At 54.2% G+C, this 15200-nt stretch overlaps 4 protein-coding genes across 4 annotated transcripts; 1 reads left to right on the top strand and 3 right to left on the bottom strand.

Moving 5' to 3' along the window:
• Positions 1-46: 46 nt before the first annotated feature.
• Positions 47-2816, bottom strand: CPAR01_00880 (subtilisin Carlsberg; the record flags this gene model as incomplete). The annotated part of the gene is made up of 2 exons (XM_060485170.1): positions 47-1418; positions 1486-2816. The coding sequence occupies 2 exons, from the start codon at positions 2814-2816 to the stop codon at positions 47-49; spliced, it is 2703 nt and encodes a 900-aa protein (XP_060356027.1).
• Positions 2817-4471: 1655 nt separating this feature from the next.
• Positions 4472-6393, bottom strand: CPAR01_00881 (averantin oxidoreductase; the record flags this gene model as incomplete). Its single annotated transcript, XM_060485171.1, has 6 exons — positions 4472-5079; positions 5158-5320; positions 5410-5606; positions 5676-5706; positions 5783-6268; positions 6325-6393. The coding sequence occupies 6 exons, from the start codon at positions 6391-6393 to the stop codon at positions 4472-4474; spliced, it is 1554 nt and encodes a 517-aa protein (XP_060356028.1).
• A 1709-nt stretch (positions 6394-8102) lies between these two features.
• Positions 8103-9520, bottom strand: CPAR01_00882 (GPR1/FUN34/yaaH family protein; the record flags this gene model as incomplete). Its single annotated transcript, XM_060485172.1, has 3 exons — positions 8103-8190; positions 8369-8773; positions 9120-9520. 3 exons carry the CDS (start codon positions 9518-9520, stop codon positions 8103-8105), a joined length of 894 nt encoding a protein of 297 aa, XP_060356029.1.
• A 257-nt stretch (positions 9521-9777) lies between these two features.
• Positions 9778-10400, top strand: CPAR01_00883 (uncharacterized protein; the record flags this gene model as incomplete). The annotated part of the gene is made up of 3 exons (XM_060485173.1): positions 9778-9798; positions 9840-9962; positions 10128-10400. The coding sequence occupies 3 exons, from the start codon at positions 9778-9780 to the stop codon at positions 10398-10400; spliced, it is 417 nt and encodes a 138-aa protein (XP_060356030.1).
• Positions 10401-15200: the final 4800 nt, after the last annotated feature.

Below are 15200 nucleotides of genomic sequence, written 5' to 3' on the forward strand. Positions count from 1 at the left end.
ACGCTTGCATTATATTATTTTCGAGATAAGACCCGCAGCTATGTATTTATGCAAGATACTTCAAGATGAACGGCACAGTCTCAACAACATCCCAATCCTCCTCCTTGCTCGCATCCCCAAAAATCCTCAACGCGCGTGCAATAAATGCGTAGCTACCCTCGGGCACAACAGTCCGATCGGCCAAGAAGCCGCCAAAGTTCCAAGTGTACCCGAACCTGTGCGCATACGCAACAGGCGACTGCGGCAGCGCGCCGAGGGTCGGGTACCCGAGCACATCAGTGACCTTGAGCGTAGAGTTGCCGCTTCTGCCGAGGGCCACGAGCTCTACGTGCAGATCGGTTGTGCCGACGGTCGGGGTCACGACCATCTTGGGGTAGATGGCACTGCCCGTAGATCCGGGGCGCGGGATGGTGAAGGTGCGGTTCGCAGCGACGGGAATGAGGAAGTGGTTGTCCGTGGAGGAGAGGTAGACACCGTTCAGGCCGAGGCCGGGGACCAGGACGGGGGTTTCACGCATACTTCCGCCGACGCCGAGGTATGGCACGGACAAGGTCTCGCCGTTGCTTCCTTCGAGGGTTATGTATCCGCTGTACACGGGCAAGAGCGTGGCGTTCAGGCCGGAGGGAGGCACGGCGGTGAACTTGACGTCAGCGCTGCCGCCGGCGGGGACGATCAGGTATTCAGTCTCGAAGTTGATTGTCGCCCACTCGTCGACGGTCGGGGGCGGGGCACGGGCGACGTTAAGCTGGGCTTCGCCCGGGGTGAAGGTGTATACGGTCACGGACTTGGCGTGGCCGAGCTTGTAGGTGACCTCTTCGGCGGCGGTGTTCTTCACGCTGAAGGTGTGCTCGCCGACGAAGTGGTCTGTATCGTTGAAGGAGATGCCCGTCGAGCCGAGGATCGTAGTGGCGTGCGCAGCGTCCCAAGCCTGTACGAGGCCGGCGCCCTGCTGCGGTACAGGAGCGAGAATGTCATCGTGAGCAACGGTGCCATCGTTCCAGGCCTTCGGCTGAGCAGTAGCAGCAATGACGGAGCGTAGGGTCTCCTGGTCAAGGGTACCACGGACCTGTCCAACGAGAGCGTAGACGGCGGCGACGAAGGGAGTAGACATGGAGGTGCCGGGGTTGACCATGTACTCGCCCTGGTCCCAAGTCCAGGTAGAGAGAATGCCTCCGCCGGGGGCGGTGAACTGGGGCTTCACGTCGAGTTCCCAAGTTGGGCCGTAGCTAGAGAAGGGGCTGGTGTACCCGGCGGTCGGGCCATTTGTGATGGGCTCGGCGAAGAGGCCGGAGGTCTTGGGCGGTCCGATGGTGATGGTGACGTTTTCGGCGTGGGCTTTCCACTCCTGGGCCTGGCGGGGCATGACCATTCCGATGCCAAGGATGCCCTCGGTGTAGACGTACGGGGGATATAACCTACTGACCTCCCATTAGCCACCACCCTCCTTATCAAAGGCATCTCAAGTGTGCGGAAAGATATACTTACGACTCGCTAGCAGGATAGAAAAGGATATACTTCGCGCCTCTGGCGAGGAGGTTCGCGGCCTGGACATCGGACTGGCACCCTGCGTCCATAGAGATCAAGGGGATAGAATCAGTCAAGTCGATGTCTGCCGGGATTGGGTTGCAGGCCGTGACATTTGCGCTCGCAATCCACAGACGCAGAGTCACGTTCGCAGTGGTGACAGGGGTGCTGTCAGCCCACCCAAAGGCAAACTCACCCGTCTCGTTAACGAACGTGCCGCGCTTCATGAGGTTAGGCAAAATGGTGTTGTCCACGGAACCAATGCCAGCAACAGCCTTTCCCGATGCCGGCGAGGCCACAGCCCAGACTCCCAAGTTACCAGAGTTACCAGCCGCAACGACGACGGGAATACCAGCCTCAGCAATGCGCGAGACAGCGACACCAGCAGCATCGCTCGCCCAACCCGAATCGTCGCCCGCAGAGCACGAGATGACATCACTCCCGTCCTCATAGGCGCGGTAGAAAGCAGACACCAGAATCTCGCTCGTCGTGTACCCAGCGCAACCGCTGACCTTGTACGCGCCGAGCGTGACATCTGGCGCAGCGCCTGTGAACCCGAGTTCGTTCTCCTGCGCCATGATGATACCCGCGACGTGCGTGCCGTGGCCCTGGCAGGTATCAAGGGGGTCCGCGTCAGGAGTAGGCGCGTCGGAGCTCTCGTAGTAGTTGTCCCCCGTAAAGTCCCAGCCGTACGCGACGTGGCAGCCCTCGCCGAAGCAGCCGCCTAGGGCAGGGTGTCTGTAGTCCACACCAGTGTCGACGATGGCGACCTTGATGCCCTTGCCCGTGAACCCGGCCTCGCGGAGCTTGTCGACTTGCGTCATGACGTGGGTGCTGTACGTGTCCTTGGCGGCCTCGTCACGTCTGTCCTTGAGGGAGCGCAGGAGTGCAGCGCTGGAAGCGGTCCCGTTGCGGCCGATGGATGTGCCCACGGGTTTGGGCATCTTGATCTTGCGGACCGGCCAGACGCCCTTGACACTGAGCTTATCTGCGATCTTGGCGGTGGTGATGTCGGGCTCGCCGGCGTCGTCGACGCTGAAGGAGGCACCATTGAAGAGGCCGAACTTGAGGTCCAGGCGGGGCTTCACGGCAAGACCGTCGGAACGCAGCTCGTCGTAGAGAGCGGAGGGGTCCTGTTCGCCGTTGAGCTCGACGATGTATGCGCCCTGAACGAAGGCATCTTCGTTGACCGCGGGTGCTGCGGGCGCGGCAGTATCGTCGGCGGCAACGACAGCATGCGATGCAGAGGCGAGAAGCCCTAGCAAAAGGGAGGCGTTGGAGGAGAACCTCATGGTGATGGCGGTGGACGCTGGAAATGAAACGAATGACCGGCGGTAACGACGGAAGCTCCTTCAATAGAGACGAGTGGGTACATCATGAGCGTATATATAATGATCCTCTACAAGTGTTTCTGCTTTTCCTGTTGTTGATGTCGTGGAGTTGGGTCTGGGATAACGATTGTGCGAGCCTGCAAGTGACGGGCTACGGATCGTGAGTGAACACGAGAAATTGGGACCTTCCCAAATGGGTAGCGAAATTTCCGGCCTATTGTGGTTCGTGGAGATCTTTGCCTATGCTTGCCGTAACAATTGAGTTGCTTGATAGTTGCCAAGCCGGCAAAGATATCCTCGCTTTCGCATCTTGTCTGCTTTTCCAGTTGTCATACTCGGCCGAGAAGTATGGATCAAGATGGAATTCAGAGACGCTAGGCCAGTCTTGAGCTTCAGAATGAGATTCAGAGATGAAAAGGGTAGACACCTCGACAAAAGCAATCGCAACTTTGTACCTTCACTACAATACCACCCTCGGCCGACAGCCGAACTCAAGGTCGTGGGGCCGCAGGTCGTATTCGAAGATCACAGTGGGCCGAGCGCACGCCGCTACAGTCTTGGAGCACGTCACTACAACAAAGTGAGCAGACGAGCTTAAATTAATCTTCATCCTGGACGCTGTCGATGTGCTCTGATATCCGTATCTCTCAATGCCCAACATCCCCGCCGTAGCCGACAAAGCCGGGGCCCGTTGTTCGTTTTAGCTGCCGGGTGTGGCACTTTTAACCTCGTCCGCATTCATAAGCTTAATCTACCTTAACTTTTGGTGGACTTTATTTAGCCTTAGGTGACCCGGAGTCGGCAAGGGTGCAGCGGCCTGCATATGTCGAAGATAGCGTGATAGAGGACTGCATCAACTGTCAGCCACCTACAGCACAAAATCTCGTATTTTAATCTGCAATGGTATTGAACATTCTCGGTGCGTCTTAAAGAGGCAAGTTGTAGAGTCTGAACAGCTCATGTGGACGATCCAATTGGTGGGGTTGTAAAGAGTACAGCGGCACTCAACAGTGTCTTTTGCATTTGGAGAAGCCGTGGGATCCGTGGAACCCCAACTCCAAATAACGCTATCAGAGGCCAATTGATGGCAACAGAGTCCAAATCCCCAACTGGCGCAAAAGAGCGACGGCTTTCAACATTGAAAGCTCACCAAAAGAAAATAAGATAGCACAACCTGGTTTCGATCCAGGGACCTCTGGGTTATGAGCCCAGCGCTCTACCCCTGAGCTATTGTGCTTGATAATTGTGGGGATTGATGGTGAATCCACATTGGGTTGCGCGAATTTCAGTGATCAAGTTGCATCATCGTGAGGTTTCGACGCGTCTTCTATCAACTACGTCGCGGTCGTTACCACCGATGAGAGCTTCAAGGACCAATCTAAGCCATCATTTATTCGGGTTTTGCATTTGGCTGATTGTGATATTGTGTCTATCTTCACCAAACCTAACAGGATCCAACAACCGCAACATTGCAGAGAATTTTTAACAAACGCTCTATTGAACGCGTAAAGGTGAATGTCATCCGATGGGAACTCGTGAACTTAGAAACTCAAGAAATCCTCCTCGTTTGAAACTTGCCTTCCTTTGCCAACCCAGTATTCAGAACTCATCCATCTTCAATCTCTTTGCACAGGATGCAACTTCACCCACAACGGTGCCTTCTCCCAGACCATGAACACCTTCTGCGTCCCTATCCAATCCCCCTCTGTAGCATTCTCAATATCAAACTGCCACAACAACCTCGCCATGATGATTTTAATCTCGGCATAAGCCAAATTCCTACCAATACAGTTGCGCGGCCCAACCTGAAACGGCTGCGACGCATCACGCTGGTCTCCAGCAAACAGCCGCACGTCCACATCCTCATCGGCTGCTCCGTCCTTGTTGCCATCATCCTTTGTAGTCATCCATCGTTCAGGGATAAACTCCTCCGGCAGCGTCCAGTTGAGGGGGCTGTGCGAGGCAGCGTAGATGGGAATGCTGACTGCCGTGCCCTCGGGCAAGAAAACGCCGTCGACGGTCGCGCCGCCGGCGGGCACGATGCGGTGGTGCGGTTGCGGGGAGGGCGGGTAGACGCGGAGAGCCTCTTCGATGCAGGCGAGGAGGTACTTGCAGCTATTGACGCCCGTGAAAGTGATTTCGTCTGGGTGGGAAAAGGTTGAGCGAACTTCACTTGTGAGTTTGGCGAGAACGCGGGGGTTCTGGGTGAGGAGGTATGTGAGTCCTAGGTGATGTTGTCAGTTATGGGTTACCTGTTCTTCCATGAAGCGTGACTGTGGTGGTTGGAAACATGTCGGCTTACCTGCGAGCAAAGTCGCCGTGGTCTCGCTCCCGGCAGCGATGAGGATCTGGGAGTTCCCTTCGAGTTGTTTATACGACATTTTCCCCGCGTTGTACGCCGAAATCAACCTCTCCATGAAATCAGGGACGGTTGCTTCCGTCTTGAGCCGGTGCTGAACCTTCTCCTGAATAGTTTCAATCCAGACATTAGCATAGTTCACGAGGCAGGACCTCTCAAGCTACACCAAGGAGCTTCAATCGGTGGTACACTTACACTCTGAAGTTCATTCAGCGTCTTCACATCCTTAGAAATAGTCTTCGGCATCGTCAACAGCGTCGCGGGAAGCTGGAGCAACTTGGGGAGACGGGAGATGGCCTGGTGGAAGGACATGAACTTCGCCAGGGCGAAGAAGATCTGGACCCAAGTGTGAAGGGTCGACGTTGTCAAGCAGTCAAACGACTCGCCAAAGGCTACAAAGGAGCAGTGTCAGATAGGAAGCTAGAGTTGATGACACACGGAACATGGGATGGCAAACGTACTGAGGAATCCGATGAAGTCGAAGGTGAGAAACTGCAAGATATCATCAGTATCACACTCCCTCTCCTGACGCGCTCGCTGTTAAACCGCCGATATCAAGAAAACTTACATTATACCACTCCACAACATCAACAGGCCGTCCTCCCTCCCCCACCTCCCCAAGTTTCGCAAACAAGACATCAACAAACCCCTTCAACACCTCCTCCTGCTCCCTCATAGCCTTCTCCGAGAAGCCATGCGCGAACAACCTACGAATGTACGAATGATACTCCCGGTCCGCATTTATAATCACTGCATCGCCTTTGAGCGCAGAATGATACTTACTGTCCTTACTGAACTCGAGCTGACCGGGCGCCTTGTGCCCGTAAATCTCCTTCCACTGCGGCGCCTTGATGTACGACAGGGAATCGGGAGATGTGCGCACGACGGGGCCGTAGGTGTTGTGTAGCTCGAGAAGGTCGTAGGGAGTGCGACCGTTTAGGTAGGAGAGTGCTGTCCACCATGGTGTTGCCGCTGCGAGACGTGGGCCTGGGAAGGAGGAGAGGGGGTGGAAGTAGATGTTATAGATGGCGAGTGCAGTGTAGTAGAAGATGGTCTTGTGAGTGATTAGCTATGTTTCCGTATCGTATGTGAAGCTAATTCGACGCTTACGATAATGATAGCACACGGGATGAGCAACAGCCCATGATACATAGTTACAGATTCGAAAGCGATAAACATTTTTGTATGTTGTTTCCAATTGCAGATGAAAAGGACTTCAGAAATCCAACGCAAGTCAATATAGACTGTGAGAATGAGGGAGAAGAGCAAAAAGGAAAACGCAGCTTCTGAAGCGCATGCTCCAGATATACTACTGTCTTTCCAAGCATAAGTCGTCCACCAGATCACGGACGCAGAAGAAGCCGTCCAGAGTGACACGATAGACGGCAGAGCTACCACAGCATCAAGTTATGCAGAATTGTGCAGATCATGGGGACGCACAAGTCATGCACTTCGATACTTGAACCAATGATGGCGCTACAATCCATCAATTTTGGCGAGATATGCACAACGTTCGTTTTTTGTACCAGGAACTTGCATCATTTCACCCTCCCGCAATGTGGGGTCGGGCTTCTTGAAGAACCCGAAGGCTCTGGCGATGATTCCCCGGATATCACGATTTGGGGTCTCTCAAGCCATTCGATTGAGCTATCAAACGCCATGTAACACTCGAATACGCGGAAACGATAACCCCAGTTTCTGATAACTCAATTAAAGTGTGGTCAAATCCTTCAAGGTTCAATGTCTATGGATTATAGTCTTCGACTCTTGTCCCTAAAGCCGATTCAGCGGTCAATCCAGATAAGACGAACTCGCGCCTCGTCGGATTGCGGCTACTGATATTGAGCTGAACACCACCACATCACTCATCCTCTTCCGTGAAGTCCAAACAGTGAAGGTTAAGTATACTTGCGCACGATTGAAGTCAATGACATTTGCTTTTACATACAAACCCGCCGTCGATATTTTGTTCCTCCACAGTCTCATCCCCCATCAAATTCTACTTCTCAACCACTGATTCTCGACGACGAGCGAATTACTACCAATCTTTGCCATTTCACAACTCTCTACACTCAAACCTTTCCATCCTCATTAACTAAGACCACGCAACAGATCCTTGGATTCAAACTCCTAACCAATATCTAGAGTATAAACCTAACCAAGCTTAACTTCACCATCACCTCCACATCTCCCCCAAAAAATGAGGTACGCCAAGCCCTCAAGCGCCGCCCCCAAATCCATCCCTCCCGTTCCTTCCGCCGCTCCGCGAAGCACCAAGAAAAGCGCGGCGAAGTGGCGCATCTCCCGCAATTAATCATACCTTCGGATACGGATGCTTAATCGCTTCATCGCCAAGACACCAGTGACGCTCTCTCCCGAATCGCCGCAACGCCCAGGGGCCCTGTGGCTTGCCGACGTCACAGCATCTTGGTACTGACGTCGAGCGAGCGACGAATGTGCGCCGAACACTCGATGCGGTCGCCGACTTTGACAGTGTTGCGGAAGAGTATTGAAATATAAGTTTTGCATGAGATGGACGGGCAAATGAAGTTGTTGCGCCTGTCGCTGAAAACTCCCGATTGAGGACTACCGCAGATACCACATGCATTGCAATTGAGACAATCCTCAAGTTCACTTGATAGACGCCATTGACCATTTCACCCATAATATTAACACTATATGTAACCGCAAGAATCCTTGCATCTGCTCAGCCCTTCGCCGCACCGCTATACTCTCTCGCGTCGTTCACATAGCTTGGCTATAGCACCCCTCGTAAATGGGTATCCTAAATCATCGCAGTCGCACCGACCGCACACATCCCATCATATTCCGCGCATTAAACGAGTAACAAAAACACACCAAGCTCTCGTGGCAAATGCTGCTCACACTTAGGCGACGTTGCTCTTGGCCCGGCGAATCTCCTTGCCCTTGTCGGACCACGGCAGGTGGAAAACAGGAACCTGGAAGAAGGAGTTGCTGTAGAGAAATTTCAATATTAGCAAACTGAATCCACATCGCGCGCATTGTTCTACGCTATAGCGCGGCGGGGAGGAGAGGGGGGAAACAGCGACGATGACGGCACGGTCTAGCGTAGACCTGAACCGATCGCCGGTCGAGCGGAAAGGTGGGTGGATAGTATGCACAAAAAACTCACCTATCGTCCTGAAGACCTGCCAGAGCGCAATACCACGCCAAAAACGCGGCAAGCATACCAAAAGTACCACCGCAAATCTGCAGGTTGCGCGATGCGGTCAACGCACCGTTGTTGGCGGCGTAGTTCTCGCAGGCGAGGAAGAGGAAGGCTAAATCGAGGGTGAAGAAGAGGGAGAAGAAGACCACGGTCGAGCGCAGGGTGCAAAGGAGCAGCAGCGTCGTGAAGATGAACCAGCCCGTCAGGAAGAAGCCGACAGCTGAGTAGTGATCAGAGTAGTTGGCAGCATAGGGGCCGTCCGCGGCGATGATGCCCCAGTTGGGGGTCAAGAGGATGCCGTATGCGATCCAGAAGCCGCCGTACGATGAGAGAGCAGTGGCACCAAAGGTGTTGCCGACGGCCATCTCCCTGTGAACGACCAACCGTCAGTAAGCATTGGCGCGGATGAAGGATGCAAAGTGATGACTGGTTTGTGATGCTCGTATTACACAAGCTTCTCCACAGGTTCCCCTGGTCCCGGGCGTAGGCAAGCATCCTGTGGACCAAACTTCCCCGAGTCCCCCATGCTTGTGTGTCTAGCTCAAGGTCCACTCCGGCGCAAAGGAGCGCATCCATGCTCCACATGAACGCACCGGAGCTTCCGCTTGCGGGGGACATCGTGGAGACGGTTGAGATGAGATGTTGGGGAAGTTTTGGGGACCCTGGCACGGAAAAGGGAAAAAAAGAAAACATGGGAAGAAAAATCTGGACATACCACATGCCAGCGAGGAGCTGGACCAGACCTCCGTATCCAAAGGCGAGGGGGACGGCAATGTTGGGCGCAGTCACGCCGCGAGCGTGGAGGTTGACGCAAGAAAGGACGAACGTCGTGAGGGCGAAGGCTGAGAGACCGAGTGGTGCTGGGTTGGCGAACTTTCTGTGTTCGTACGGCTTCCATACACCGGGTTGGAGCGAACCACCGAATGCCTGCGCTTCTCCTTCAGTCATGTTCCGGTAGTCGGCAACGCGGGAGAAAGGCCCGGCTTGTCGTGAGTATGTGTTTTGGCCTACTTGAGCACCATTGGCACCATTGTAGTGGTCGGCACCAGAGGTATGCACGTCCTTCTCCACGTCCTGTGGAGGGACGGCGTTGTGGTGAGCCTCGTGTGTGGCCATTGTGTGTAGTCTTCCGGGTGTAAGAGATAATAAGGCAAGTATGTAACCAAAGAGAAGAATGAGTATAGGGGGGTATCTTGTAGCAAGAGTAGGCAAACTCCACGGAAGACGGCACACAACTTTGATGAAGGAAGGTTCCTTTCGACTCCGGGGAATGGGTGGGGAGCAGTCTTTAAGTAATGGGGGAAGAACGGGGTTCGAGGCAAGAAACGATCAAGCCAGGACGAACGGAAGCCGGGGTCGAGGGTCAGCGCAAAATGCAGAATGCTGATGGGCTGGTAGCTTCGTGAACGTGTGTGAACGTCTGGGGTATGTACAGATACGTGGGCCCGACTGGCGCGGAGAACTGGAGATGGATGAGGAGGAGGAGGAGAAGCAGCGTGGAGGACAAGTGAGGAGAGGAGGCGTCGTCTGCAGGAGGAAGAGGGAGGGAGTGGGTCGAGTAAGATCGCGTAGTTGGTAGACTAAGAGGGTGTGAGGGCGAAAGGCGAGCCGTCTGCTTCCAAGGGCCGATCTTTAAAGCCCAGAGAAGAATGAACCGGGGGACGAAATGGGAATGGGGTGCAACGGAGGCTCCATAATAGATTCATTATTTTTAATATTTTAGGTTGCGATGTCGGGTGGTGGTGGAGTGACCACTGACACGGCGTCGGAGCCCGCCATTGGAAGGGGAGATCTGCTGGAAATGACATGGAAGAAAATCCGCAATGGTGCGAATAAAACCCTCCTCTCGTCTTCCCCAGAGGCCAGACGGGCCGAAAAGGAAGGGTCTGCTGGTAAAGGGGGTTTCCATCGCCATATGCTTCGAAGCCAGCATGCCAGCTCAACGACGACATGCCCAGATCGTATGGAGACGGCCAGCCCTCAGACTGGCGCATGAGTGAGCTTGCAGCCCCTGTGAGAATAGCAGCTCCTCGATCCATCCCCATCAACAGTTCGGCAGGTCTTTGCTTACATCCCGGCCATCCGGTCAGTGATGCAAGTAGCGGGGGAACAAATCTCGGGTTGTTGAAGGTAACTTGGTCTTGCCCAGCCCTCGTAAACTTGGTATCCAATGATGGGGAGGAAGGCCGATTTGAAAGAAGAGTCTCGCCATCTCGAGCTCTGAGACATCTTGGAACGGTCATCCTTTCGCCCATCCCCGCTGGTTTGAGCTACTGTCGAATTCCAGTGTTCGGAATACCTAGGTGCGGAAGATTATGACAATTGAGAATACCCAGCAAAAAAACATGCGACGACCAAAGGAGCAATGGAGACGGATAGCTCCCTGCCTAGGGCCACTTGGGAAATCAGTCCACGAGCTGATGTCATTCCCACCTTTTCCGTCACCAGAAAGCTTCTCCAATTTTTTTTTTTTTAGGCGTGGCTGCTCTGGTCGCCGTCTGCAACTAGCAAGTAGCCGGGGTGGGTGATGAAAGGCAAATCATTATTGCATAAGCGGCCTGGGCTTGCTGTTGTCGAAAGCCACCCCCAAAGCGCCTAGCCTCTGACGTTTGTCAAAGGACAGTTAATTAGCGACTGAAATACCATATGGCCGAAGTCTCGTTCATCCCGTCCCCAAAGACGTCGAGGACCGCATCTGCAGAGTATAGCCCGACGTTTCTAGATGGCGCTGCTCGTTCCCTTTACCATGCTGTCCAGCAGCCCAACGCCGACGCAGACACGATGCGTGGGATTGCGGATACATCGCTGAGCAGCAGCAGGGCGACCGGCCAAGACCAGATTGAGCCCCAAAATGCAGGGAGGGCGTGGCGATAACACCTGATGTAACTATCACTGCAGCGGAATTGAGAGGTGCGTCTCCCGTCTGAACGTTTTCGGACTGGCGTTATGCTCTGCCCTGACGCCCGGCCTTCCACGAATTCCGTCCAGATTGTTCCCTCTTCGCGGTCGCGCTCTCATTGGGCGATACAGGAGGACGGCAAAAAAGGTCCCTTTGAGTTGTAACTTGTAGCGGCACATCGATATTACCGTGTGTCATGAATATGGTTGAACCAAATGGCCTAGCGGACCAAGGGTAGCACTTCGGCGGTGCTGGATGAAAAAAAATTCCTGCAACAGGGGACTGGCCAAATTACCGCCACGGCTCTTCCCCGTCTTGGCTACGGATCGTGGGCGGGCATAATCTGCCGGCAGTCGGTATGATATTAGTACTGGCCCGGTTGGCGATGCTGCGGCTGCTGCTGCTGCTAGTAGGCTTCTTGAGAGCGTCCAAGAGAGGAGGTTTGACTTACACCAAAAGACTCTTCGGGGCCGATCAACTATAGTGATCTTGTCAATGGCGAATTCTGTCTAGATTGGAGGTTTCCACTCCCCCAGTTTGTAGTCTGTACGGTGGGAACATAGCACCACTGTTTCGGTCCTGCATCGCATCGCGCGTTTCAACCAATCCAGCTCTTTGGGCGAGATCTTTCTGCCTCTTGCCGGTCTTTGTCGCAATACATCTGTCATCTGGTCACATTCTGCCGGTCACTGTCCATATCAACCGTGCCCTAAAGATGGGTGTTGCGGGGAATCTGGGGGTGGACTGGCAATATCCCAGCCTATTCGAGACACCCCAAGCCCCGTTGACTCCGGCTTCAGATGTTGACGCGGATACAATACCGGGACGAAGAGTTTCTCTAAGGCGTGTGTCAAGCGTCAAGGCATTTCCTCTCTTTCTGTGTGGGAAACACTTCGAGGATGGCTTGAGAGCTCTTCTGTACCGCAATGCAGTCTACTCAGGTTCTGAGCCATCGTCCGTATGCTGAAAGCCTGCAAAGTCGAGCCAAGTTGATCTAAAGCGTCATCATGACCGTGCTGTATTGGAGTAGCCAGGTTTATCAACCCCAACAATGGCCTCCATCAGAAGCGCGCAATCGACGGCCACATGGCGCTGGGCTGCGGGGAAAGCTTGGGCGATTGCTGCACACCCTTTGCCGTGGACTCGATCGACAAAAGGCCAAGTCCCATTGCTTCCGTGTATGTATGCATATACCGAGTCGAAATACACACCTTCTAGTGCGAATGGTCCGATGATGGCACCAGGCGCTGGACGAACCACGACATGTGTTCGGGCTCCCGCTGTAGTCTTTGGGGTCCTCCCTGCCCTGGACAACCATCATGCGTGTTGGCGTGCAATTGCCTTTTCCCCAGATCTGGTGGCTTCTAGCCTATTTCCCCAGACTGCGCCGGCATTGTACGTAGTTCGATTCCTCCTAGGAATTTGGAAGCATGCCACGACGCGGGAGTTCTTGTCTCCATACACTGTTCTTACGTCCCTTCGTCCGGAACGTGGGCAGCCCCAGTTGATGTTTGACTGACAAGCGTCTATCCATTCTAGGACCTGTAACTTCGTACCTTGATCATGTCAGATGATGATTCAAAGTAGCTACTCCAGACAGACCTCGAAGCTTGGGTCGCTCTGAGGGCAATCGTGAATTCTGGGTATCGGAGATACTGGACATCTTCGCTCCGAACCGGCACCGACAAACCAGAGCAAAGATATGGCAAGATGCCACAGTGGAAGTCACCTGTTCTGACGAATGCCGCGCCTGTCCGTGCCCTGTCATGCAACCCTTGACGTGGGATACTCTGCGGTCTCTTCTCGCAGCGGTGACAGTGACACCACACTAGGGCGCTCATCACTGCCTTTTTCTACTGCCGGCTCCGGGGGATCATCAGTCCACTAACAAAATATCACCTGAACAGATACCCATTGGCTCTCAATTCCCCGGCCAGCTGCAAATCCCTCTTCCCTCCGCTGAGCCAGCTGGCAATCCAAAGATGGCATTGGAGCATACCGAGCCGTGCGAGCGACTTTGCTCTGGGGTTGCGTGGTGATAGCAGCAACTAGTAGTTGTTAGTGAGCGACGGACTGGGGAAATCGAGGAGATCCCGAGTAGTCAGCGGGAAGGAAGTCAACAGACGCCACGAATACGACCATCACAGTAGCGGAATAGTTTACAGCGCTCGTAGATTCCAAATGTCTGACGGGCGGCGTAGTCGAACACTGCAGCGTGAATCAAATACCCATGCACTTAGACCTTTGTTGCCTGGGAAGTCTGTCAAAAGATCGCGCAAAGGCCCACGCCTACTTCTTCGACCGCCCCCATGCCACGTACTGGACGAACGGCTCAGCCAGGCGGCGTACAACGACAAACTGGCGAGAATTCGTATACCGTCGTCTTTGTTCAATCTCTGGCCAGCACCTTGGCCCGAGCAAGCCGCCGTTCAACGGTAGCCGCGGATCGATTTTCGATGCCCAGCCCCTTGGTCCGTAATGCCAATGATTGAGGCTCGAGCGAAAGCCGAATGGATCAGGAGACGACAGACACATCAACCTATTCGAACTGCCAAGAAGGCGAGAAGCCAACGACGGTCACTCATTCTGTCTTTCGCAACCCCCTTTTTGCATGGCCAAGGCCGCTCTCGCAGCGTTTCCGTCCAGGGCTTGTGCTGGAAATACCGCAAAGACGCCTCCTAAAAGGTCCATGGTGCGATGCCAAGGTTCATAGGGCTCCGTCAGCACGTTGTTCAGGACCCCGTCCCACAGCAGCCGCCTGCGGCGTGGCGTTCCAGGGCCGCGCTGTTGCACGAAGCCTAGGCTGTCCAGTGGCAGGTGAGAGCGAAGGCTGCTAAGCAACTTCCATTTCTCCGAGATGCGTCCTCCTTTGGATAGAATCGTCCCACTTCGACGCGGCGTTGAGAGGTGGATTCCCAACCTTTTCGCTGCTGTTGAGGTGCAGCCCCCGTGCACTGGCCTGGCAGAAAGGGAATGATTTCACGTCAAGCCTGGAGTCGAGCCGAGAAAGAATGGGATGGCAGACCGGAGTTTGACGTCGGGCCTCCTTTTCCGTCCGTCGGCTCGTTCATATGCAAATGTCTGGGGTGATGTGCAGCCAAAGAAGCTAAGACAATCTGTCAGAGGTCTCCTCCTCGATAGGCACTTACTGCATTTCCTAAAGCTAGATGCGTTTTGGGATCCTAGCCTACAAACTTCAAAGTTCAAACAGTTGCATTTAGCCTTTATTGCCTGCATGCCTAGGAGCGGAAGCCGATGCCAAGAAGGGAGGCGCCAACGATCACCACCGGATAACTCGGCAGCACCCAAAATTCAGGCTACCCATGCATGCCCGTGGCATCTCGACGACCAGTGTTGATTGTTTGGCAGGATGGTTGGAAGGGAATTGATAAGATTCCTTTTTGGGGTTGCTGACGGCGCGGATGCAACCCTCACGTCTCCAATTGACTCCCCGGCGAGGCGTCCGCCGTTTCTTCGTGTAGCTAAAGTAAAACAGATGCAATCTAGCACTCCGTCGTAGGTCGAATGAAAGGCGGCTCCTAATGATAATGCGAGGGGGAGTCGTGTTGATTTGGCACCGAGGTTTTTCGGTCGATAGCCAGCCAGGAGGTCGGCCGCATTTGCTACGCTTCATGGTAGTATCGCTTGTAGGAGAAAATTCGGTGACAGGCTTGCAGGCAGCCCCCAGGACGCGCCAGATGATAGACGGGAAAATTGAAAAAGGTCATTGCTTCGCAGTCAATTTCACCGAACGAGGCCCACCAGGCGCGTCCCAACCAACAAGGTATCCTGGTGTCATCTTCCATGCGTTTTGAATAATGAATTCGACAGCCCTCCCACACGAGTTTGACAAGGAAAGTTTTCCTATAGCAGAGTCAGCCACTATTACAGCATGCG

Source organism: Colletotrichum paranaense (assembly GCF_030867605.1).
Source record: "Colletotrichum paranaense strain IMI 384185 chromosome Unknown Scaffold_1.1, whole genome shotgun sequence".
Taxonomy (NCBI): Eukaryota; Fungi; Ascomycota; class Sordariomycetes; order Glomerellales; family Glomerellaceae; genus Colletotrichum; species Colletotrichum paranaense.